General features: G+C 34.9%; 4 protein-coding genes across 8 annotated transcripts; 3 read left to right on the top strand and 1 right to left on the bottom strand.

The window, feature by feature from the left end:
* Positions 1 to 358: 358 nt before the first annotated feature.
* LOC125853587 (xyloglucan O-acetyltransferase 1) lies at positions 359 to 2,772 on the top strand. Its single transcript, XM_049533302.1, has 2 exons — positions 359 to 641; positions 1,295 to 2,772. Exons 1-2 carry the CDS (start codon positions 452 to 454, stop codon positions 2,386 to 2,388), a joined length of 1,284 nt encoding a protein of 427 aa, XP_049389259.1. The 5' UTR covers positions 359 to 451; the 3' UTR covers positions 2,389 to 2,772.
* A 753-nt stretch (positions 2,773 to 3,525) lies between these two features.
* On the top strand, positions 3,526 to 12,113 carry LOC125842122 (uncharacterized). 4 transcript variants are annotated; one of them, XM_049521334.1, is made up of 11 exons: positions 3,526 to 3,642; positions 3,831 to 3,972; positions 5,280 to 5,632; positions 6,303 to 6,461; positions 7,370 to 7,450; positions 9,674 to 9,769; positions 9,945 to 10,085; positions 10,165 to 10,308; positions 11,270 to 11,377; positions 11,653 to 11,704; positions 11,795 to 12,113. In XM_049521334.1, the coding sequence occupies exons 3-11, from the start codon at positions 5,534 to 5,536 to the stop codon at positions 11,824 to 11,826; spliced, it is 912 nt and encodes a 303-aa protein (XP_049377291.1). In that variant the 5' UTR covers positions 3,526 to 3,642; positions 3,831 to 3,972; positions 5,280 to 5,533; the 3' UTR covers positions 11,827 to 12,113. The 4 variants fall into 4 exon arrangements, with proteins under 4 accessions (XP_049377291.1, XP_049377297.1, XP_049377304.1 ...); XM_049521340.1 differs by having other exon boundaries at positions 5,272 to 5,632; XM_049521347.1 differs by lacking the exon at positions 3,831 to 3,972 and having other exon boundaries at positions 3,590 to 3,642; positions 5,272 to 5,632.
* A 716-nt stretch (positions 12,114 to 12,829) lies between these two features.
* On the top strand, positions 12,830 to 20,342 carry LOC125862553 (uncharacterized). The gene is made up of 10 exons (XM_049542664.1): positions 12,830 to 13,080; positions 14,889 to 14,955; positions 15,455 to 15,579; positions 16,457 to 16,565; positions 16,642 to 16,705; positions 16,791 to 16,846; positions 17,993 to 18,100; positions 18,675 to 18,824; positions 19,414 to 19,584; positions 19,862 to 20,342. Exons 1-10 carry the CDS (start codon positions 12,860 to 12,862, stop codon positions 20,093 to 20,095), a joined length of 1,305 nt encoding a protein of 434 aa, XP_049398621.1. The 5' UTR covers positions 12,830 to 12,859; the 3' UTR covers positions 20,096 to 20,342.
* A 980-nt stretch (positions 20,343 to 21,322) lies between these two features.
* On the bottom strand, positions 21,323 to 23,196 carry LOC125862574 (40S ribosomal protein S27-2). Of its 2 annotated transcripts, none has more exons than XM_049542686.1 (4): positions 23,063 to 23,196; positions 22,488 to 22,589; positions 22,357 to 22,385; positions 21,323 to 21,664 (listed from the first exon to the last, which is right to left on the bottom strand). In XM_049542686.1, the coding sequence occupies exons 1-4, from the start codon at positions 23,063 to 23,065 to the stop codon at positions 21,538 to 21,540; spliced, it is 261 nt and encodes an 86-aa protein (XP_049398643.1). In that variant the 5' UTR covers positions 23,066 to 23,196; the 3' UTR covers positions 21,323 to 21,537. The 2 variants fall into 2 exon arrangements, with proteins under 2 accessions (XP_049398643.1, XP_049398651.1); XM_049542694.1 differs by lacking the exon at positions 23,063 to 23,196 and adding an exon at positions 22,894 to 22,914.
* Between the last annotated feature and the right edge of the window lie 1,867 nt (positions 23,197 to 25,063).

Below are 25,063 nucleotides of genomic sequence, written 5' to 3'. Positions count from 1 at the left end.
TCTCATAGTGATAGACAGACTGTTTTAAACAATTCTTAGCTTAAATTACGCATATCAAAGCAGTTCAAAAAGAAAAAAAAATAAAAATAAGAACATAATGACAAAAGTTTGATTATTATACAAATCATACTGACTAAACTTTACATAAAAAATTAATATTGAAATTAAAAAAATTAAATATTATCCCACCACAAAAGAAAATGAAGTGTGTAATGAAACAAAAGATTGGTTGGCCAACCAAATAAAATGGGATCCTATGCATTGCTTTGACTTAATCCTCCCACAAAATTCTCCATTTTTCAACTACTACCACCATCACCCCCTTGACAAAAAACAATAAAAAAATACTAACAAAAAAAGAATGGAGAAAACTACTAAAACCAAAAAAAAAATCCTTTATTATGTAAAAGTTTTTTGAGGGAAAAGGAAAAAAAAAGGTTTGGAATGAGAAATGGATACAATAAATCCATTGAAAGACCAACCTCATTCAATTCCCTTGAGGAAGTTATTGCTTTGGGCTTTGTTTGCTCTTCTTCCTATAGTAACTTTTTATCACTTAATTGCCTTTCCTTTTCCTCACTCACTTTCTCAATCTAAACAATCACTAGTCATCACCACATCATCTTCAACTCCATCAAAAGGTAAGGGTATTTTTTTACTTATTTATGTTTTTCAGATTTATACATGTGATATCTATTAGTTGAAATTATGTTTTAATAATCGTGTTAGCATTTTTACGATAGATCATATGCTTTGTATGAGTCATTTAGACTTTTAAAGATTTATACGTGTGAAAAATATAGAGGATGAATTTGAGATCCTAAGCTTTTACCCTTTCAAAGATTTATACGTGTAGAAAATATAGAGAACTATTAGTACTTTTATTTGTATATTATAATATCAGTTTGAGATAAGTTCAAATAGAGTAACATGATCAATGAGGATTATTCATATAGTCGATCTCAACTTATTTGGAATTGAGGCATAGTTATTGTTGTATATGCCGTGTTAGAGCTAAAAGGAGTCAAAAAGGTTCAATTATCATCGAAAAATTATACTGTATAAATAAGGTAAAAATATTTTTTGTTTATATATGAACTATATTTAATCCTCTTGACATAAAGGGAGTTCAAAATTGCTTTAGGTCATAAGTTTAAATCGTAGGTTTGACACTCCTATTATTTTTTTGAATCGCGTATGGTATGAATTTCTGATTTCGATACTATATATATGATTTCCCATATTTGCATGCACTTTTATTGATAATCATCAAAACCTCATTCTTTTTGTGCAGAAATAGGAAATGCTAGTGTAGAAATTTCATGTGACTATAGCGATGGCAATTGGATTCAAGACAAATTAGGCCCTTTATACACAAAATGTAACACTATCAAAGAGGGCCAAAATTGTATAACACATGGTAGACTTGATAATGACTATCTTTATTGGAGATGGAAGCCAAATAATTGTCAACTTCCAAGATTTGATCCAAAAAAATTTCTTCAACTCTTCAAAAACAAGAATTTAGCATTTGTTGGTGATTCACTAGCTAGAAATCAATTGGAATCATTACTTTGTATGTTATCCACTTTTAGTCCTCATGACTTAGTTTTTAGTCATGGTGAGGAAAATAAGTTTAGGAAATGGCATTTTCCTTCACATAATGTTAATATATCAATATATTGGTCACCTTTTTTAGTTAAAGGGGTTGAAAAATCTGACAAGACATATTATAATACTTTGTACTTGGACTCTGTTGATGAGAAATGGGCTAAAGATTTAGGACAAATGGATTTGGTTGTGTTTTCAATTGGACATTGGTATTTGCTTTCAGCAGTTTATTTTTATGGTGACAAAGTACTAGGTTGTCATTCTTGTCCTGGTTTGAATTACACTGAGGTTGGATTTTATGATGTTTATGGTAAGGCATTTGAGACAACTTTTAAGACAATTCTTGATAGAAGGGGTGGTGGCAAAGACAAACTTGATGTGATTGTGACAACATTTTCACCAGCACATTTTGAAGGTGAATGGGATAAATATGGGGCATGTTCTAAGACAAAGCCTTATGATGCTAAGGAGAAGGAGAAACTTGAATGGATGGACGCGGAGATGAGGGAAACATCCATTAAACAAGTGAGTATTGCCAAAAAGGAAGGTCATGATGAGAAGAATGTGGTGAGGTTTGAGGCAGTGGATGTGACTAAGTTGGCATATTTGAGACCTGATGGTCATCCTGGACCTTATATGCATCCTTTTCCATTTGCTAATGGGATTCAAGAACGCGTTCAGAATGATTGTGTTCATTGGTGTTTGCCAGGGCCTATTGATACATGGAATGAGATTTTGATGCAAGTCATGATCAAGAAAATGGACAAGCTAAGATAGTTTAGTGAAGAGAGTTTTTACTTTTACTAGTCACTATATGTATGTTGATTTTTCCAGATTCTTGTCCATTGAGTAATTTTTTTTGTTTCCCTTGGAGAGCCAAAGAAAGGAATTCGGATTTGTGTCACTTAGGGTCCATAAAAGGAGAAACGCACGCTATCAGACTTCTGGTTCAGAGTTGAGAGATCTCTTCTCATCCATTTCACTACATCCGTGTGATTTTTTTATTACTTGGATAGAATAATGTGAAAGAATTGAATAGAAGATTTAGATTTTGAAGAAATGTAGAATCTAGAGATTTGTTTTATGTATTATGATTTTCTTGAAATGGAGTCTCAAATTTGTAACTCATTCATGTCATTGTAACACCATTAGTTGGTCACATTTTAACACCATGATGTTAAAGTTGTGCATTATTGTTTGATTTAAAGATTCTGAATATCAGGTTGTTAAACAAGTGAGTTACAATAAATTGCAGCTCAAAGAAGGAACTAGGAACTCATCGAAAAATTATATTGTATATTCAAGAGTCATACTATGATTTCTTTTTTTTTTTTTAAAAAAGTTGAATTCCTTTCGTGAATTTTTTGACTATGTTAGTACTCAACCTCTAATCTCGTCACAAGTGGGATGGATCATTAGTTCTACTTTTTTACCACAAAAATTCGATCAAGTACTTTGACATGAATTGAAGAGTCAGAAGGACTAGCTAAATAGTTCTATTAGTTGATGATCATGCAACAATGTTAGTCGGAATTGTAGCACATCACACCACTTAAGACTATATTGTTTTCTAATAAGTCGGAATTGTAACACATCTCCTCTTCTTCCTAATTATTTTATTTGTATTCATGTACTTTAATAATTGTCATGTCAAATTTTAGATAAAAATTTAAAATATTTTAAATTATCAGATCAATTTGATATTAATTAAATTTCAGATAAAAATATCAAAACTTCGACATTATCTCACTAAGCTTCATATAAAAAATACGAACTTTGCTTGCTTTCAAACTATAACAATTCAAACTTTAGATATGTATGTATGAACTTCAGTCTTAGTCTGAGACGTGTGAAAAGTTCATTTAAAGCAGCTAAAATTGTAACTTTGGCTATGCCTTAAATACATCCTAAAAAGTGGCTATTTCTGCACTTCACCCCATAAAAAATCCTCTTTTTTCTACAAACGCTCTTCGCACTTTGTTCTTCATTTTGCGGTTCAAGATTTGGCGCAATTTCATCAACTAATTGAATGTATGTCATTTTCATTTCTGTATATATATATATATATTAGCTAAACACAACAATTTTGAATTAAATTACCCATTTTTTGGTTTTTTTTTTCAAAATTAGGGTTCTAATATTGGGGTAGCATTTTGATTTTTCTGCATTTTAATGTTATTGAAGCTTCTATTCTTTGATTTTATCATCTCTTTATGCAGCGGAGATTCATGATTTGTCTGGGAACACAGTAGGAGGAATTAATTTAGCTATTTTTACTCGAAAGGTTGGATTTTTGAAGCAAAAGGGAAGAAGAATCCAGTGTAACATTGCTGAGTATGTTAGTCTTGAGCTGGAATTTAGGTATTTTACTTTTTAGTTCCATAATAAGTGGCTCCAAAGTAAATAATTTAGTAACTGTGACTGGCCTTCTTCGGAGTTTAGTGTATGGGGCTGCCCTTTTTGCATTCTTGCTTTGGTAATGTTTCTTTTGAATCGAGGGTCTATGAGAAACAGCATCTCTGCCTCACAAATACTAAGACAGTGGTAAAGTTTGTCTACATCCTACCCTCCTCAGTCTCACTTGTGGGATTACATGACGTTTGTTGTTGTTGTTATGCTGCTCAACAATGGAGAGAGAAAGAATACTCCCTCCGTTTCAATTGGTTTGTCTGATATTGACTTGACACGGAGTTTAAGAAATTAATTTAGCTTTTTACTCAAAGTTTGGATTTTTTGAGTCAAAAAAGAAGAAGAATCCAGTGTAACGCTCTTGAGTGTCCAAGTTTCGAGCTGGAATTATGGTGTTTTGCTTTTTGTTCCATAATAAGTGGCTCCAAAGTAAATAATTTACAATAGATCCTTGTGATCAGCCCTTCCCTCGAGCTTTAGTGCACTAGGCTGCCCTCTTTGCATTCTTGCTTTGATAACATTTCTTTTGAATTGAAGGTCTATGGGAAACTACATCTCTACCCCACAAAGGTAGGGGTAAAGTTTGCCTATATCCTACCCTCCCCACACTCACTTGTGGGATACTGGGATTACAGTGGGTTTGTTGTTGTTGATATGCTCAACAATGGGAAGAAAAGGAATACTCTTTCCGTTTTAATTTGTTTTATCTGATTTTGACTTTGATACGGAGTGTAAAAAATATAGAAGACTTTTGAATCTTATGGTCTTAAGCTAAAGATATGTAGATGTACCAAAAATGCCCTTTAATCTTGTTATTTTGAACATGTCATGTGGAAGGTTAGAATTAAGGAGTTGCTAAAAAAGGAAAGAGCCATTCTTTTTGAAATGGACTAAAAGGGAAAGTAAGATAAACAAATTGAAATGGAGGGAGTATATTGTTTAAAAATAGAGCAGAATATGGAGTTGTTATTGGCTGTGTTTGGTATCAGTATGATGGAAGTCATTTTCCATAATAATTGATTTTTCTAGTGTCTGGTTACCAGAAAATGGTTTTCTTCAAAAGGGGAAATGATTTCCCTGGTCAAAAGTGTTTTCCGTACAACTAACTTAACTTTTAGCTTCATGTTTCTTGATCCAACTAACACATGTTTCGTGTTAGAATATTTGGGGAAGTTATGTATATACATGCATGCATGGTTCATTTGAGTTAAAAAATTAAAGAAAGGTTTTTTGTGTTTTCTTACTTTTTAGTTTTACAGGAATGCGTCATGCCTGAGGGAAGTCCCATGTAATGAATAGCTTGTTTCATGCATGTTCTGTTGCAATATTGACAAGCACTACATATCTGCCTTGAAGAGTTCAATTTGTCGAATTCTGGTGATATTTTGGAGGATGAGCTTTTGCACATGCTTGAATTAGAAAGTTGATTTTGACTTGTTTCTGGATAGAATTAGCATCTAACAAGTGTAGTGGTGATAGTTCTCTTTCACGGAAGTTTGATCCCATTCCAATAATGAAGGAAGAGAGAGATGGTTTCTTTGTTGTTAAGAAAGGAGATATTGTTGGAGTCTACAGAAACTTGGGTGACTGCCAGACTCAAGTTGGATCCTCGGTAACTATTGGAGGAATTTTAATCTGCATTTATATTATATAATGTGTGTATATACACACACATGTGTATATATATACAAAGCTAGATATATGTATGTTGTTTGTGTATTGATATGGTGTCAACTGTGACTTTTTTCACTTTTTCCCCTTGGTGGCTTGAACTCCCAATCCATTGGTTGGCACTGGAGTGCTCTTTCCACTGGATAAACTTCACTTGTCAACTTGTAGTCAATATATATATATATATAGGCGAATGCTACACCACATTTATCTTATCTGGTCTTTTCCTCGTGAATTTATGCAGATGTAGTTGCACTGCAAGAACTTCATAAAAAAAGTTAGACCATGTTTATTTGCTACAGCTTCATTTACATAGGTCAACAGGAACCTGATGCCTAATTTATCTGCAGATGTCAGCATTTCCTTGATGCTTTCCTTGTATGAATAAAATTATTTTTCAAAAGGAATAATATTTATTACAGCTTCAACTTGGTTTTTCTTAATCAATGATAAAGTTATAGTAGTGTAGGAATTCCTCTTACAGAATAGGGGTGGTAAAGGCAGTTCTGTTATCTGTGTCCAGCAATGATTATATAGCAATGTGCATGAAATGGGAAATATATCAAACTTGCAGTGCGTTAATCGGTTCCCCCTGCCCCTTGCTTTGACAGATATGTGATCCTCCGGTTAGTGTGTATAAAGGCTACTCCATGCCAAAGGACACGGAGGAATATCTTCTATCTTGTGGACTTAAAAATGCACTTTATTCTATCAGAGCTGCAGATCTGACTGAAAGTCTCTTTGGGGCACTAGTACCATGCCCTTTTCAGGTAAAACATTGTACTAAATTGTGTGCAAAAATTGTCTTGTCTTTTATAATTGAAGTATGTCATCTCAGAACTTTTGGAAGAAGGCAATCCTTGTTCACATCAGCTTTCTTTTCCAGGAGACACACAGGACTTCCAAAAATAAGAAAAGGAACAAAGGATAGAGTTAAAATTTGTCCTTCTGACATAAATTTTGACTTATTGATCATGTTGTGAGTTTGATGCAAGACTATTTGAACATGTGGGTTCCTTTCTAGCACTACTTAAGTACTAATAACTCTCCCTTCCACTTAATAGACAGTTCACACTACCCAAGAAAGAATCCTAAACTAGGGGTAAAACTAAAAGTGAAATAATAGAATTCGGATGTATTGATTACAATTCATCTTTGGAAGTAAAGCCATGATATCCCCATCTGATTTTGTTGCGTAAAGAAAAAAGTTAAAGTTGAGCTCTTGATGTCATTAGCTGAATTCGCGGAGTCCTGCCATGGTGTTTGCGTTGGGAGAATATTTTTTAACTTTAAAACTCGACTTCTGCCTTTATGATATAGAAGGGATGAAGACTTATTACCTCGGTCCTCACAGTTCCCTAATTAAGGAAAAGATTACAAATTTTGTGCTGATCCCTTACCATATGAACAAATGATAAAAAGGAGAAAGTGTGCTTTAAATTACATTATACATGGGACAGATACCACATAGCTGTTCTTCTACATATCAATATTATCAAAGATGATCTCTAAATGCAGCTGATCCAGTTATTTATTTTGTACTAAATTAAGTTTCCTACTTATTGATGTGAATACTCCTGTTATCAGTAGTACTTGTAAAAATTGCTGAAAGTTGCTTACGTCTCATCTTTTGAACCAGTCATTGTCATACAATTTTATCAGCACTAAATTTTTGCAGCATCAATCTTCTTCCAAAGGTGGAGCGTCTGAGCATACGCCGAAGAAGAGGTCTCAGGAAGCAATGTGGTCAGAATATGCGGTAAGTTAGGGTTATATTAGGTTATTGTGTAAGTCGGTCAGCGTTTACAGCAGTTTCTTTTGAAGTATATCTCATTTCTTGTTCTACAGAGAGAGCTAACTAATGTGCCTACAGTTATTGGTTATCTTACGAAGTGAGTACATTCTTCAATTTGCACCTCTCTGGATATAGAAGCATGATTATAACAGTAGGGGTTTGTTTACTGAATTTTCCTTAAGATGCCATAGTAAATGGTCTTACAACTTACATGAGAAAGCTACTTATTCAGCTGGAAGGCAATTTCCTTTCCTAAAGTAGATCTACTTGGAATTTGAAGACTGGATACTTATCCATTGTGAGCGAAATATCAGTATTTTTCTATTATGTCTGGGTAGCCCTTTTTGAAGAAATGATTATGTAAGGAGGTTGAAAGTCTCCAATACGGTACCTGTTAATGAGCTAAATCTGTTTAAACGGAATACTAGTAGCTTGTTAATAGGTTTCTACAGCTGTTTTTAGAAATATCTGGATATAGCAGTAGCAGAAGTTGTTGTTGACAAGTCTCCGCAGCTATTGTAGTTGTGTATAAATAAAACTAAAACTAAGAATAGGTCAGAGTGGGCCATGTATAAGAACAGTAGTGAGTAGATTGTTGACATGTTTCCGTAGTTTTGTGCTTTTCTTTGGCTCTAAATGATACCTTATGGTGCTGGCTGCTTACAAAATATTGAAAATAGAAGTAGTATTTCAATAAAATAAAAATAGGTCATGCCGGGTGGCTTATAAGAAAAGTAGCTTGCCAGCAAGTTCTTGCAGCTGTTGTTATCTTTGCTTTTTTCTATTTCTTAATAAAAACTCATGTAAGGTATTGGACTTTATAAGATTGAACTTCATAACAAAGGATTATATAGTTCTGAGAATCTATTCAAGGAGCCACATCCTAGTAAATGTAGCAAGAGATCTGAAAATACTATTTCTAGTAAAAGGTGTCTTTCCCTGTTACAGATTGCAATAGTTCTTCTGATTAAGAAGATTCCAGTAAGTTACCCTTCGGGGTGGCCCAGTGGTTTGGGCTTGGGACTTCCATGTTGGAGGTCTCAAGTTTGAAACCCCTTGCCAGCGAAAGCAAGAGGTTTGCCTTCTGGGTCGAGCTCGTCGCACCGGGCTTGCCTAGTGCGGGTTACCTCTCCTACGTGGTTTGCGAGATATTGCATAAGAGCGGGGGTTTTACCCTGTACGCACCCAAAGGGTAGCGGCTACGGGTTTCCCTTGTCATCAAAAAAAAAAAAAAAAAGATTCCAGCAAGTTATTGTGATGAGAAACATTTATAATGTGGAAGGAACAGCAAACAATAGATATCAGTATCCTTCCTGTTTAGAATTTTTTTCTCTCAGCGAAAATTGACAACAATATATTTGTCGTCTAGTTTATTACATGTGACCTGTGTATCAAGTATTTTCATTAGATGACAGGATGATCCCAGTTTACCACGTCTGTGTTTTTTTGATAAAGCAGAAAGAATGGTGGAAATGGAAAAACAAAAAAATGTTTCTGACTGAAATTTCCCTAATTGACTAACAGTTTCAATGGCACTCTCAAATATGGATAAAAAGTTCCCTATTACTATTCTGATGTTGGTAATAAATATAATTAAGAGCTATAATCTTCAACTTCTGCGACTGCGGGCTAGGCTTAATAGCAAGATAGGAAACCTTTTTTCCCGAACCGTTGCATGGGATGACTTTTTGGGAGTGCTGAGTAGTTTAAATGAGCCAGATGGATAACCTTTATCTTCTCTTTGATCGAGCTGAGGTCTGGATAATTAGCTGAGTAATTACTGTGCTTGCCTTAGCTCTGACGAAAGACTTCCTGTTTTCTGCAAAGTTTGCATTGAGCATTAAAGGGGAACTAATACCACCTATTGGTTGATCGAAGACATATTTAGGTTAATTAAGTGTTACAATTTGATGAGTTCTGACATCTTTTTGTGCACAAAATATGTAAAGTTGCGATTGTCAAACCATATTCTTTGCAATATTTTGTTGCTGTACTGCATTCTTCTACCTGGCTCTTGGAGAGGTATATAATGTAAATTTGGGCTCAAAGTAGTACTGAATACTTACACTTACGAAAAAAGTACTAGTTACAAAATGCTATACTAGTTTCTTGTGTTCACACCTATACAATCTATTTGGCTTGCCACACTTTGGAATATATCTTGTTCATTGGCATGTTTATTTGCAGGATGCTGTTGGATCAGCTGTTACTTCAAATGATTCCCTAAGAAAGCATATCAAGTTAGAACCTCCTAAGGGTGACCAGCAAGCTCTATCATCCAGTGTGAGTGGCTGTTAAAACGATGGCTTCTTATGAAAAAAACATAAATGATTTCAGTATATATGATTAAAAAGTAAATTGTCTTTATACTTAATGGGAAGTCGGCGAAGCTAATCAATCTTAATTTAGCGAATCTTACGGCAACTATCAGGTTGAGTTCTTTTAAATTCTCTTAAAGGTTTATGCTGTTGGAATGAAGGAAGCTGATCGTGGTTATCCTCAGCAGCGGTCTTGTACTCTTGAATTTGATGGTACTTCAAAAGGAAACCCAGGACAAGCTGGTGCAGGAGCTGTAGTACGAGCTGACGATGGAAGTTTGGTAATAATTACTATTTTGGGTTTGTATTTCCTTTTCCTTGTTCTTTGCTGCACTTATATGACAACTTTGTGATTAATAGATCTGTAGGCTGCGTGAAGGTTTAGGAATAGCAACAACCAGTGTTGCTGAATATCGAGGTTTTATCTTGGGTTTGAAATATGCACATAGCAAAGGGTTTACAAGTATTCGTGCTCAGGGTGACTCCAAACTTGTTTGTATGCAGGTTCGTTTCCCATATTATTTGTTTGTTCTTCTATTTTTTTTTTAATTTCTTGATATCACACTTCTCCTTTATGTCTCTGCACAATCAAAGTTGTACCTGGAGTTGTGTACTTCTAGCAAAGTTTTACTTGTTCTTTTCAACTTCAGCTAGATGAATAGGATCGTTATTTGCATATTTTTTTAAGGTCAAGGAGGTCTGACAATCTTTTCAAGTTGTGAACCCATTTCTCAAGTCCCTTCGACGTAGTTTCTTTGTTTTATAGGATAAAACTTTTTTGTGATGTACATGACCTTTCTAGGATAAGGTAGTAACAAACTAAAAATTAAATTTGTTTTAAAAGGTAACAATCTTATTATCTTTAATCCACAACGGCTGTGCCCATAGATATATTTACATACCACAAGAGCAAAGTATATCCTCAATTCTTTCAAGGAATCTATTGTGTCTAACAGTAGATCCAAATCATCCGGAATTCTTCTTTACACCAAAAATGAAGTGAACAATTTTTCTTGATTTTCTGAGGAGTAACAATTAATTTGCAATCCAACTAAAGTTTCTCGGCTGAAAGAGAGTGTAAGTTCGGTAAGTTTAATAATGGGTAAATTATATAACTAAGCTCGTCAAAGAGTCCCTATCTTTTCCTTCTCTTGGGTAAAGATAGAGAAGGAAAAGATAGAGGGCAGCAAATAGTTCTTGTCCGTGCCAGAAGATTTGCTTGGTTGGAAATATAATCAGCATACATTTGGTCGTTCAATGGACTCAGTAGTGTCTTTGACGAGCTTAGTTATAACTCCAAGATGCTTTATCACAGCTTCTAAAGTTGGTCTCATGACATTACTTACCTGTTCCAAAGAAATTGGTCTCATGTCAAGTTGATTGAGCTTATTTTATGTTGTTTTCTTATTTTCTTATTTTCTTTATCTGATTGATTTTGATTCATTAAGTGTATCCTTCCAAACAGATCCAGGGTCTATGGAAAGTTAAAAATCAAAACATCTCTACGCTATTTCAGCAGGCAAAACAACTAAAGGATAGGTTTTTTTCTTTCCGCATCATTCATGTTCTTCGGGTAATTTAATAAATCTCCTCTACACCTACACTCTTGATTCATATGCTTGTCTCACTTTATTAATCAGACTTAGTAGGTGTTTGGACATGCTATTTGGAATCATGATTCCAAATTAGTATTTGGACATGCGATTTAGAATCATGATTTCAAATCATGTCCATACGGTGCCTCTGGTCTGTAATAGCACCAAAATTGAATTAGTTAGAGCCCTTTACCTAGTTCTTACCTTGCTGATTTTCGGAGATGTAAAAGTTTTCCAACTCTCGTCTTCATAGGAATCAAACTGTGATGCAGATCAGCAGGCGAACTTGGCTATTGAACTTCCCGGTTAGAGTTTAGTTTTTATTCCAGGCATGTGGTTTGGTTATATTTGTGACTTATCATCAATGTTTTATCCAACTTCATCTCTTACTGCAGATGGTCATGTCCAGGAGGAGATAGAGAAATGACAAACGGGGCTGTAGACGACGACTCTAAACGTGGTGCTAACGAAGATTTCATCGTGCTAACCACCGAGCATCCCGTTTGGCCTGTAAGTCGGTGGATAGTACAATATGTTTTACCTGAAACTCGAAGACCGATGAGGGAACTGATTGATGCAAATCGTATCGAGCTATGGCACGATAATTTATTTAACTTGTATTATTAGTATCACAATATGCGTGTAACAAAAAATTTCATGCTTCTTTTGACAGATTGTAATAATTTTTAGTACGATGAGTATTATTACTTAACTTTACTTTTTTTTTTTTTTTGGTTTCCCACCCAGTGTTCGGAGCCCACATTGGAGCTCCGACTAAATTCGGATTGCGCTCTGCAGGGCCCATTTGGGGGTGGCGCTCCCAACAGGGTTTTCTCCATACCCAGGGCTCAAACTCGAGACCTCTGGTTAAGGGTGAAACACTCCCACCAGTGCACCATAACCCATGTTGGTTGCTTTACTTTACTACTATATAGAAGCGGCTAGAAGCAGATATCTATTTGTCGACGTGTGTGCTCTATTTCTGGAAATTCATTTTACTTTTGTTCTGCTATATATTTGAAAATTACGTAAAAAGTATGATAAATTATTATGAAGTCAAAATGAGGGGAAAAAAATAGATTGTTACACAAATGAAACTTTTTATTGTTATTTAGTGATGAAGTTAATCTTGACGAACTCAAATCAATGTCTGAAGTTTTATATGATTGAAATTCAGATACATAAGTTGAAGGTCACTTCAGTTGTATTATGTTTTGCTTGAATTTCGGCTTAACTACTATTTCGAAGCTCACATATGACTGAAAATCACGCAAAATTGACTGAAGTTTCAACTATTTTTGTCTGAACTTCAATCAAAAATGCACGGAGATGTGTTCCGACCCGAATCCATACCCGACCCGGAAACACGTCGGGTAACAGTTACATGTTGTTACAATACATATCACATATATATATAGTGGCGTACGTATTTATCATTTCTTCTAATTTGCGAAGTTGCAATGAACTGCGTCACTGCTCCCAAGGCGAATTGGCGATGTTCGCCGGTGATTTCCTTCTACTCCGATTCCACTAAATACTACAATCGGAGCAGCATCCGCTTCTATCCCGGAAACCGGAAGTTCAGCAGAATCAGATGCAACTTGAAAGATACCGGCAGCAGCAGCAGCAACAATCAGCCAGAAACAAGTACTGGAATCCAGCTATATAGAGATATTGAGAGGTCTGTTGCCCTAATCGCTCGATTACTTACTATTCAATATTTGTAGTAATTTTTGCGGAACTTTAGATTATTCCGACTTTGTGAAATTAAGTGGTTTGATTGAATGTGATGCCTTTTCTTTTTGACTGCTTGGTGTAACTTGTCTTCTATCGAGCAAAATTAACATGTTCAATTCCCTGCAAGACAAAAAGCAATAGGTGATATCTTTTCATTTGTTCTAGTCTTAGTCGACAGAGTTGCATATATTATTGGTGGGAGGTAGCAAGTATGAAGTATTTCGTGGAATTAGTCAAGTGCGTTATAAAAAAAAAGATTAACATGCAAAGTACTCCCTCTGTTCCACTTTATGTGGCATGATTCAGAGATCTGAATTCTGAAATTACCTAATTTTCGGTGTGAATTTGACTTAAAATATTCAATTTTTTTGAAATAAGATCTAAACATTATCTTGATTATTTTGATCAGATACTTGTCACCTCCCACCAACAACACTTATCAGGTAAATGTATCCACCAAGGCTAGGACATGTGGGAAGAAGTCACCTAGTGTTTTTGTCTTCGTAGATATTTGAACTCAACTTCATGGCTCTCGTCCACTTCATTGACCACTAGGCCCTTGAGTTCATAAGATCTACATAATTAGAAACAACTGAAAGAGTAGTTGACTAAAAGTTAACAATTAAAAGTATTTAAAAAAATTGTGGTGATAGAAGGTGGAACAGAGGCAATATTTGTAGTTAAATGGAATGAGTCGCTATACCAAAAGACTGCTGCTCTTTTTTCTTTTTTCTTTTAAAAAAATGAATCATATAATGATGACAAGCTTCAAGTTGGATAAAAAAGAATGTCGATAAATATAGTTTGTGGCATATTCTTCCTCTTCCATCTCTCTGTCCCTAATATGATTCATATAACGATAATAAAAAAATGAATCATATAACGACGATAAACTTCAAATTGGAAAAGAATGTTGATAAATATAGTTTGCGACATATTCTTCCTCTTCCATCTCTCTGTCCCTAATAATCAGCACAAATACATTATAATTGAGCTGTGCAAAGTGAACTCGACAGCTTATAGATTAGCCATAGGTTCCTCCTTGTGCCTAAGGTAGTTGCGCAGTAGGACTAAAAGCATTGGCACAAAACCCAGGACAGCCCCCATAAATTGTCTTTTGAAGCAAGAATAACTGTTAAGAGGTAAGATCAGAACAAGAAAGAAGACAAAAAAAGGAATCGGACATGCCAAAGTTGGCAGTTCAAGGAAAGGTGACACTTTGAATATAATCTCACTCTTAATGAACCTTATGTCTTATACACGTTGACTTACTATCAAGGCTCTTAACCCTTTTTATGGATCAGTTGTGTGTGCTATTATCTGTTTGTTCCATAAAATAAAATAAAAAATACCTTTAACACTTCCAATGATGGCCCTACAGCAAGAAAAATAAATTGAAAGCAGTGCTACAATTATGTAAACTGTTGTTAGCAACTATATTTTGTATGTGTACGCACAAACTGATGGACGCATGCACTTGGATATGTATATAATTGGAATCTTGGTGATGAATGTGGGAAACTGTTGAACTTACTTTTTTAGCTAATCAGAAGATGAAAATTCATTGGTATGAATTGTTGTGTTTGTCTAACCTAATCTATCCATAATGCAATTAATCACGGCCATATATGATTGTGAATTTGGAGTTCTAATCAGATGATTGGTGATTCTTGACTTAGCGTTGTCAGTTAAACAGTGTCTTTTTTCGCTCATCAAACCTAAAAAGTAACTACTGATCATGTTTATTCACAGATTACTTACAGAGACAGTGAAGCAATCTCAAGATTGGGGAAGCTCACAGGACTGGGATGAAATCGAGGTTACTAAAGGAATTCCCTAAAAATATGCTTTAGTTTTAGAAGAATTGAATCAAGAAACTTCTTTCCTTTTGTGTAAATTTACAAGTGTGTATTGATATGCAACTTGCTTCCTTTATCTCTTACCCCAATTTTGCGTTACTTAAACCATTTTTGGGTTGTAACCTTTAAACAACTTCTCTGTCTTCCAAATAAGCTTAAAGACAAAAAAGAAGAATCTAGTTTGAGAGGGCACAAAATTACTGTTAAGTTTGAAGGAATCGGTCATTATGCAACTTGCTTCGTAAGCATAATGTTGGATCGATGTTTGTTATGTCATTATAATGTGTGTCTGGAATGGACGTTTATATGATACAATCTCAACTGTGACATGACAGTAAATAAGACAGGAGGTCGCTTATGAAGGAGAACAAGGACGGTGGCCCACATATCCATGTCCTATATACATGTTGGAATACTTTGATGAATTATAAATGAAATAAACTCACTGTGCTATTACAGGGAGCATGGGTATTGCAACCAAAAACCTCAAAGCCGAAGTTAGTCGTACATTTTGTTGGAGGCGTTTTTGTTGGGGCTGCTCCGCAGCTTTCTTACCGCCTGTTCCTTGAGCGGCTCAGACAGAAGTGAGTTGTTTGATCTTGATGCTAGAGTCCATCTTATTCTATCTATGTTAATTATGTGCTTATTATTTGAAAGCAGCATCTCTTCTTTATTATATTTGTGATGTATACACACCTTAAAATCATTCTGAATTATAGTTAGTTTTTCTCTCTTTTCCGCATTATTGATAAGCAGGATAAGAAAAGTAGAAGACTTTAACTAATTACTACACCAATGGGGTGACGGTACTATAAATTTCTTCCATTCTCTCTTTCGCTGTATTTAAAGCTTGAAGGTTGACCTCTCAAATTGTCAGTAAGCAAGAGAAGTGATCCTATTTTTAAATAGTATCTTGTTAGATGATTCAGTAACAATCATTCACTTTCTCGTAGAAGTGTACCGAACTTTATCCGGTGCTTTACCAACTGAAGGCATGTTTTACTTCAGTAGTTGGTTTAAGAGATCTCCAACTGTTTAATCAGACTTGTGCAAAATGTTTAATCATACTTAAGAAGCAAAGATATTTATGCTATTGGCTGTATTAGCCTACCTGATGTCCATTCCAGCAGTGTCATTTTATAGCCCATGTCAGCCCCTATTGTAAGTTAAATGGTCATGTTTTACTTAAGTAGTTTGGTAAAGGGATTTCCAACTGTTTTATCGGACTTTAAGAAGCTAAGATTCTTATGCTATTAGTTGTATTAGATTACCTGATACCCATTCCAGCAGTATTATTTTATAAACTAGTATGCTAATATACCTGATGATGGTAGCTATAATCCTTGTCCTGTTCTTGTCTCATCTGTTAAGTGGGGTAAATTAGTGCTTAGTCTTATTAACATTGTGAGACAGGGATATGTTGGTGTTGCAACAACTTACTTTTATTACATTCTGAGACAGGGATGTCTTGGTGATTGCTACACCTTATGCTAGTGGATTTGACCATTTCTACATTGCAGATGAAGTGCAGTTTAAGTTTGATAGGTGCCTTAGATTTCTCCAAGAAAGAGTGAGTTTCAGCTTTTGCCTAAGATGAGACTGTTTTATCATGCTTTGTTTCTTATGAATGTCCATTGGTGACATAGGTACAAGACCTTCCTGTATTTGGCATTGGGCACTCTTTAGGATCTGTAATTCACCTTTTGATTGGTAAGATACTGTATCTCGGTAATATTTTTTACATAGAGGTAAATTTGGTCAACTTGGTCCACAACGTTTGATGCTTGATGATCAGGAGCTAGATATGCTGTGAAAAGAAATGGGAATGTATTGATGGCTTTCAACAACAAGGTACTTGATGGATTTATTTTCAGCTTTATCCTGAACTCGTACAACTTTAAAATCAGTTTTAGGGATGCGAAGACAGACACAAATGGAACTGACGCATACAGGCTTTATTTCCCATATTTTGCTTTCATTTGTCTGTCTTTTTTTATTTTTTCGTTACTTTTTTTGGTTGGTGGGACAGGGTAGGGGCTGCAAGCAACTGTATCAAATTAGATTCAGCTTCATAAGCTCAGGGTGGTCAAGTTGCTGCATGTTCATGGGTGATATGGGATCATTGTATGTCTTTCCAGAATTGCAGGAACAATCTGTACCAGTCTGAATTAATTTCTTCCGTGACACCTTTTATATTAACTTCTAAGCTTTATGACTAAACCTAGGTATAGCATCTTAAAATGTGTGACTTATCCTCAACCCTGTTACAATTCTAGTTTCATCTGGCCTGAGCTAAATGAGGCTTCTTTAGAGTTCGTTATGCTTCAGTTACATTGAGTGGCAGAGTTGGAAGTTTATGTGTAATTTGCTTTTAGGCAGCTTATCATATAAAGGGGAAATATTTTGCACTCTCTCGTGTTTGAATGGTGGAAACTTGTCCTTAGTTTGAACTTCTAAAGTCCAAGTCTTATACAACAACATCTATGCCTTAGTCCCAAATAAGTTGGGGTCATCTATATGAATCCTCATTGAGTGAGCGTGTTCCCCATTTAAATTCTAAAACTTGTAGGAAAAGGAAAATAGAAAATTTTGATGGACCTAGCTATGAAAATATTACAAATTGGTTGAATCAAAGTTTCTGCTTTTATTGGGTTTCATTTGTGGAGAGCCATATTTTGGTATAGGTTCTGTTTTTTTTATATACGGCTTGTTATACGAGGATCTCCCCATCATTAATAAAATTGTTTACCTTATAAAAAGAATCCAAATTACTGCTTTTATAGTCATCCTGTAGATGTTCATGCAAGTAAAAAACAGTAATATGTGTACAAGTTTTAGGTCTGCTCCTGTTAGACCACTAAGAGTTTGAGTTTCTGGACATTTTAATGTGCACAATAATATATGTGTGCTGAAGCCCTGCGGCCCGGGTAATCTATCACCATCTTAGCATATAATAATTGGAACTGTTAACAAGATTCCTATTACTTTGTTTCCCAGGATGCCAGCCTTGCAGTGCCGTTGTTCTCGTCTGTTCTTGTTCCAATGATGCAAAACTTTGGACCAGTTTTATCACAGATCGCATCATCACCAACCATTCGTCTTGGGGTAAGTAGCTTAATTCACCAACTACCGAGCTTCTGTTCAATGTTCTTGTTAGATGACTTTCACATGTGACATTATAGATGTTTTTTCCTGGATGAACGGGTTGGATCGAGACCATTTTTGAGTCATCAGATGGATGGATGCCAAGACTAGTAAAATTGCCTCTACATAATTGTGTCATGTGTAATTGCTCAAACACAAACAATAATAGACTTTGTTACTAGAATTTCTAATCTAACTCGTAATGTTTACTCAACTGTCTCTTGAAAAAATGCTAATTGATCAAGAGTATCCTCCTCTTTGAACTCTTCACAGTGTCCTATTCATCTTTTATTTGAAGTATTTTCTTTTGAACTGATTTCACTTACTTGAAGGTTTTGCTCATTCTTTTGTGCCTTTGGTTGACCTTCACTTTTTGTGGGATGTTGTAATAGTTGGTAGGTATTAAATGTTTTCTAGGTTCAAACATTATGTCACTGTTGTAGTCTCGTAAGTCACTTTTTCATAAAATTTCACACATGGAACTGACTAAGAGGATACCATCTTTTACTCCCACTCATATGTTCTATATCTACAGGCGGAGATGACTATGAAGCAAATAGAGAACCTTAGCCCCTCAATTATGAAGCAAGTTTTTCCACTGGTTGAGCAACTGACTCCTCTATACACGGACTTGATTAATGGAAAAGAAAATTTCACTCCAAGGCCAGAAGAAACTCAAAGACTGGTATGGAAAATTTTGAGATCTTAATGCTCATTAACTATAGCTACATATTTAACTAGGTACATATCATGAACATTTTTAGTTTACTTTGTTGCTATTTTCTGGTGTAACTTGTGTAGTGTTTATTTGTATGACCAATTCAATGACTACTATGCAAATGTAGAGCAGATACATGTAGGGATGGCAATGGGGCGGGGTGGGCTTGTCCTTTTGTGGGGAAGGTATGGGGTGGGGCGGGTTGAAACAAAATTTTGAACATCTTGTGCAAGGCGGGTTGCGGGTTAAAACAAAATTTTGAACATCTTGTGCAGGGCGGGTTGCGGGTTTCACAAATCAGTTTCTTAACAAAATCTCTACCCACCCACACACCCTGCCCCCAACCCAATTCCTAAAAGAATGGCAGGTCTGATTTTTTCGTGATTTAAACTTTCATGAAAAAAAAATGTTCAAAATCATAGTTAAAGGATAAAATTATTTTACTTTCCCAAGTAGCAAAAATGCATAGGAAATGGGATATAGAGTAGCTTACACAAAATATTATCTTCGTTGTCCAAAATTTTGTTAGTTTTCTTATCTAATATATATATTACAGATAAGGTCCTACTACGGGATTTCGAGGAATCTCTTAGTAAAGTTCAAAGATGATACAATCGATGAAACTTCAACACTAGCTCAGGTGCTCAGCTCAGGTTCTGCCATCAGCTCAATGCTGGACATGTCTATCCGCACTCTTCCTGGAGACCATGCGCTTCCTCTACAGCAGGTTCACCCTAAACTACGAAACTCAGTGAAATGAAAGTACATCTAATCTAGTTTTGACAATTTATGTGATGCATTTTCCTTTTTAGTTTGTCCAAAAAGAAAGATATATCTTCTCATTTAACCTTTAATGAGACGATTTATAGCTACATAAATTGGGACGGGACGGAGGGTGACTCTGCTGGCACATATTCACGTCAGGCCAACTTGTTCTGCAAATAGTGCATTTTCTAGAGATCGAAATAATGTACACCATATCTTACCTTTCCTTCATTTTTCAGGCTCTACCAAATGTTCCTCCAGGAATGACGGACGCTGTTAATAGGAGCAGCGAGCTATTGGCGAATTTGACAGCAGGAACACCATGGGAAAACGTCACGAAGGAAGTCGGCAATACGCTCGGTAATGTAGACTCTATAATTCTTAACTCTGGGAATTCAAAGGACTTGGATATGCTTGTGGAGACAATAACATCATGGATGTACTCTAACACAGGCCCAAGACTTTTACAGTGATCTGCTAAAAAGTGTATGTATATGAACCCTCCTAATAATTTGTAATGATTGTATATATTTGATTGACATTTGGTCATGCTCATGTATAATGTGAATGTATACTTGGATTTTTGGTATAAAAAGGTCAATTATTTGTAACTGGTAATGTCAATTGTAATCTGTGTATTGGATTGATCATGACCTGTGTACGATCGACAAAATTGGAGCAACTGTTTTTTTTAAAAGAATATATGCTTATTTTAGAGAATTGATGTGTTTAGTCATATTTTTAAAACGAAAATGGAATTGTAAGTGATTTTGAATGGTAACTGAAGCTGGAATCGAGCACTCAAAGCACGATTTGTTGCTCTATTATTGATGAAAGTGATTTCTAAATGGATTATTCAAACCAACGAATCGCAGCTTAAGCAATTCAAGTTACGACAAGAGAAATTGCTCAGATGATAAGCATTGCTCACCTCCGCTCTTAAGATCAGACAAAAAAGGAGCACTTGAAGAAGGAAAGGATATGACATGCCCTTCTCCAATGTTTTTACTTCTCACGTTCTGAAAACACATCACTTTTCATTGCTTTTTGTACAAATTATAATGACACTTAGCAAGTGAAACAATATAGTAACAGTGATTTGGAATCAACCAATTCTTTTTTAGTTTCCATTTGGTGTCTGGTTATCCAGATTGGAGCCCAACTAAATCTAAATTCACATTTCACACCAAAAAGTGTCCCACATTGGGGGAGGTAAAACACTCTTTAACAAAGATACCAACAGCTCATATGGTCTATGTTTATACATATTTTATAATCAAGGTTACCTCTATCTCTAAAATATGCAACCACGACACACTGCTAAAAAGTGGCGAGCCTTCTTTTATAATTGAGCCATCCACAGGCCAGTGACGCACTGTTCAAAACACGAAAATGAACCCACCCCACTCCACCCCTCTTCACTTAAAATACCAAAACAATCCCATGACCTAAGACAAACAACAAAGTTGTCTAAAGTTTGGTCAATATTGGAATTGGAAGACTAAGCTAATAATACTCACTCAAGTTACTTCAATCCATTAATAAATTTCCAATCATAGCAGTTTGTACACCACAATTCAACAACATACTCAAGTGTGATCCTACGAGGAGGATAGGCAGACTCAGAGTGGGATAAAAGCTCAAACGTAATTTCTGTCAAGGAATTCAAAGAAATTGATGGGGAATATCATAGGTAGAACAACATAGAGCTAATATATAGCAAAATTCAAAATCCATAAGTGAATTGAAACCCAATTTAATTGAAAAACATAACATAACCAGACATGGTAACCTAAAAATCCTTTGTTCTTAAAAGATCAAAAAAGAAAAAAACAGGAGACACCAAAACTGACTTTGTTACCCATATAAACTTTTTCACTTCCCACTCTAAAAGCAAATAGTTGCCTGTTCTTCTCTAATCTCCCTTTCTCCTGAAAGAACAACCCTCAGTGAGTCTAGCACGTCCACCAGTTGGCTGGCACAAGACCGTCTGGCAGTTCCCGCACACCACCACAGTCTGCGAGTGGCTGAACACCGTTGTTCTGCACATACAAAGAGAGAGAGAGAGAGTTAGATGAACTGAATTATCTTTGTATGACGAGACTAATTTGAGAGATGTTATTGCAGGTGAGGTTGAAACTCAAACAAGGTGAGGATTGGATGTCCCAACGTCCTTCCGAAAACATTTGGTTAGTGTGCATAAACTTATATTTTTACTTTGCGAAAAGAATTGCAGATACTAACAAGTTCATCAAACATTACCAACCCTGTTTGGACATGAGGTTTGTTTCCATTTATTCAAAAAGTACATAAAACTTGTTTGGTTATATACATTAGAATGACTTTTCTGTTCATTTTTTAGGATGAGTTCTCCAAACTTGATAAAACTAGTTGGACTATTTTTCCAGCCAAAAAAAGCAGGGAGCTTTATAACAAAGTGAAATGTATCCCAAACACAAGTTTAATTATCAAATACCATTATTCAACTTCAAATGCCATATTTTTTTCCAAACTCTAATGTTTAAATATCATTTTACATTCAAATATTTTTTTTTCCAAATAAAATTTTTCAACTTCAATTACTATTACTTCTCCAAATATCACTAAATTCATCAATTTAAGTTTTCCATTACCGTTTCTCAACTTCAATTACTAGTTTCTTTTCCCAAATATCACAAAATTCATGTCTAAAGTAAAAACTAAGATAAACGAACAGAAGGAAAAAAAAACTTACATGTTAAAGCAACCCTGGCACTTCACATCCTAGAAAACCAAAAAAACAAATAAATCACAGATTAATTCCAAGAATAAAAAATTCAAACCACAAATGCATATACAAATACATTGACAAACTGTTTCCTTTACCATGAAGAAAGAGTTGGGAGATTGAACCAAACGCTTGAGCTTGTGCTTTCTCTTCTCCTGCTCAGCTGGTGGGTTCAACAAGTCAACATCATTTGGAAGAACCTGACAAATCAGATTATTACGTTAATACAAAAAACATTAGAACAAGTTTCAAATCGCCATAGCTAAAAACTCACTATTTTTGCTCCAACTTTTAGCACATAACGTAAAGAGCATTAGAACGAAATTTGAAAAACAATAACTAAAATCTCACCAGTTACGCTCCAATTTTTAACAGATTAAGTTAATGCAATGACCATTAGAACGAAATCCAAATATCTACAGCTAAAATCTCACCATTTTTTTATCCAACTTTTAACAGGTTAGGTTAAAGAACATTACAACGAAATTCTAATTGCGAACTCACCATTTTCGCTCCAACTTTTAACAGATTACGTTGATACAAAACACATTAGAACAAAATTCAAATCGCCATGGCAAAAAACTAATCATTTGCGCTCCAATTTTTAACAGATTATTACGTTAATACAAAGAACACTAGAACGGAATTCGAATCGCCATAGCTAAAAGCTCACCATTTTCGCTAGGTTAACGGGAAATACCGGACGGCGGCGAGGGAGGAAGAGCGTCGGAGGCAGCTGAAATGAAGACGCTGGAAGAGTTATTCTAGGGTTTTTTCGCGAAGCTTATAAAGGGATTTAGGAATGTTATGGGCCGTTGGATTTAGTAGAAGAGTTTTGATCTTGGCCGTCTATTTAAGGTCTTTTAGATTCAGTTGGGATCCAAAGGGTAGGATTGTCCATTCACAATTTTTTTCCTTTTAATGCTTGTGCATAATTTTGAAACTATATTAGAAATGTAAATTAAACTAGAAAAATCAAGTGCGACAAATTCAATTAAAAAGGTTTTGATAAAAGAAATAACGGAAAAGGGTCAAAATTGCTCCCGAACTATATGAAATAGACCATTTATACCCTTCGTTACATTTTGGGATCAAAAATGCCCCTGCTGTTTTCCTAAGATACCACAAATACCCTCAAGAGTTAACACCCCAAATTTTTTTTGACGTGGCAAGCCACGTGAGACTAATCCTTCCACCTAAGCGTTGTCAACTAGGATTCACTACAAAAGAACTAGACCTTTAGCGGCAACAACAGTCGCCACAAAAGCCCAGAAAATCGTCACTAAAAGTTTTTAACATTAAATTCTAATTTTGTGTTTTTTTCTTCATTGTTTTTAAAAAATCAAATATCATATCGATTAAGTAGGAGTTTGAAGACACTATATGTTTTATATTTACGTCATATGTAAATGTATAAAATGTACAGTGATGCATTATATATATATATAGTAGGAGATTTGAATCGAGAAGTAATTTTGATTATTTTTCGTAATAATATTGGATGTTTTTAATATGGATATTGCAAGTTATTTATTTTAGAAAATTAGGTCGCAATCAAAATTAATTATCATATTTTTTTGTTGAAAATATAGGTTTTACTAGCGAATGGTTGTTGGAGCCTTAGTCGCCACTAAAAATCACTCATAACCTTTAGTGGCAATATTTTGGAATTTTGTGGCGACTTTGTCGCCACTGAAAGTCATGTTCTTTTGTAGTGAATCTTAGTTGGCAATGCTTAGGTGGAGGGATTAGTCCCATGTGGCGTGCCACGTCACTAAAAAATTGGGGTGTTAACTCTTGAGGGTATTTGTGGTCTCTTGGGATAACTACGGGGATATTTTTGATCCCAAAATGTAATGGAAGGTATAAGTGATCTATTTCACATAGTTCATGGGCAATTTTGACCCTTTTCTGAAGAAATAATCTCTAACTTCTCTTATATGATGCATTAACTCAATTTATAGGTAAGAATAATGAAACTTGAGAATGCATAATAGGGGGAAAAACTTGATGAGAGATTTCCCTTTGTTTTCTATCAACATTTCCAAATTTTACTTCTATCCTCTACTAATACCTTTCTAACCATGCTAATTAGGGTCGTTCAAAATTGAATCAAAACTGATNTAACAACTTAATATATTAAAGAGACATATAAAAAATGGTTAATATTTGAAATTGTTCGTGTGCCACATAAATTAGAACAAACAAAGTAATAATTATTATTTTAAAAATTATGTTAAAAAAAAGTACTACAAATCACAATAGCTAAAAATTTAAAATATTTTTAAAATCATATAAAAATTTCAATAATTTCTCAAATTTCATAATATGACATAAATTAAAATTAAAAAAATAATATATATTGGGCCCCGTGCTGGCACGGGGTCCTATATCTAGTTAAACTAGAAAAATCAAGTGCGACAAATTCAATTAAAAAGTTTTGATAAAAGAAATAATCTCTAACTTCTCCTATATGATGCATTAACTCAATTTATAAGTAAGAATAATGAAACTTGAGAATGCATAAGAGGGGGGAAAACTTGATGAGAGATTGCCCTTTGTTTTCTATCAACATTTCCAAATTTTACTTCTATCCTCTATTAATACCTTTCTAACCATGCTAATTAGGGTCGTTCAGAATTGAATCAAAATTGATAATACAATTGATAAAAAG

This window comes from Solanum stenotomum, chromosome 1 (genome assembly GCF_019186545.1).
Source record: "Solanum stenotomum isolate F172 chromosome 1, ASM1918654v1, whole genome shotgun sequence".
NCBI classification, from domain to species: Eukaryota; Viridiplantae; Streptophyta; class Magnoliopsida; order Solanales; family Solanaceae; genus Solanum; species Solanum stenotomum.
Note: the sequence above shows the minus strand (reverse complement) of the source record. Positions and strands in the feature narration are given on the sequence as shown.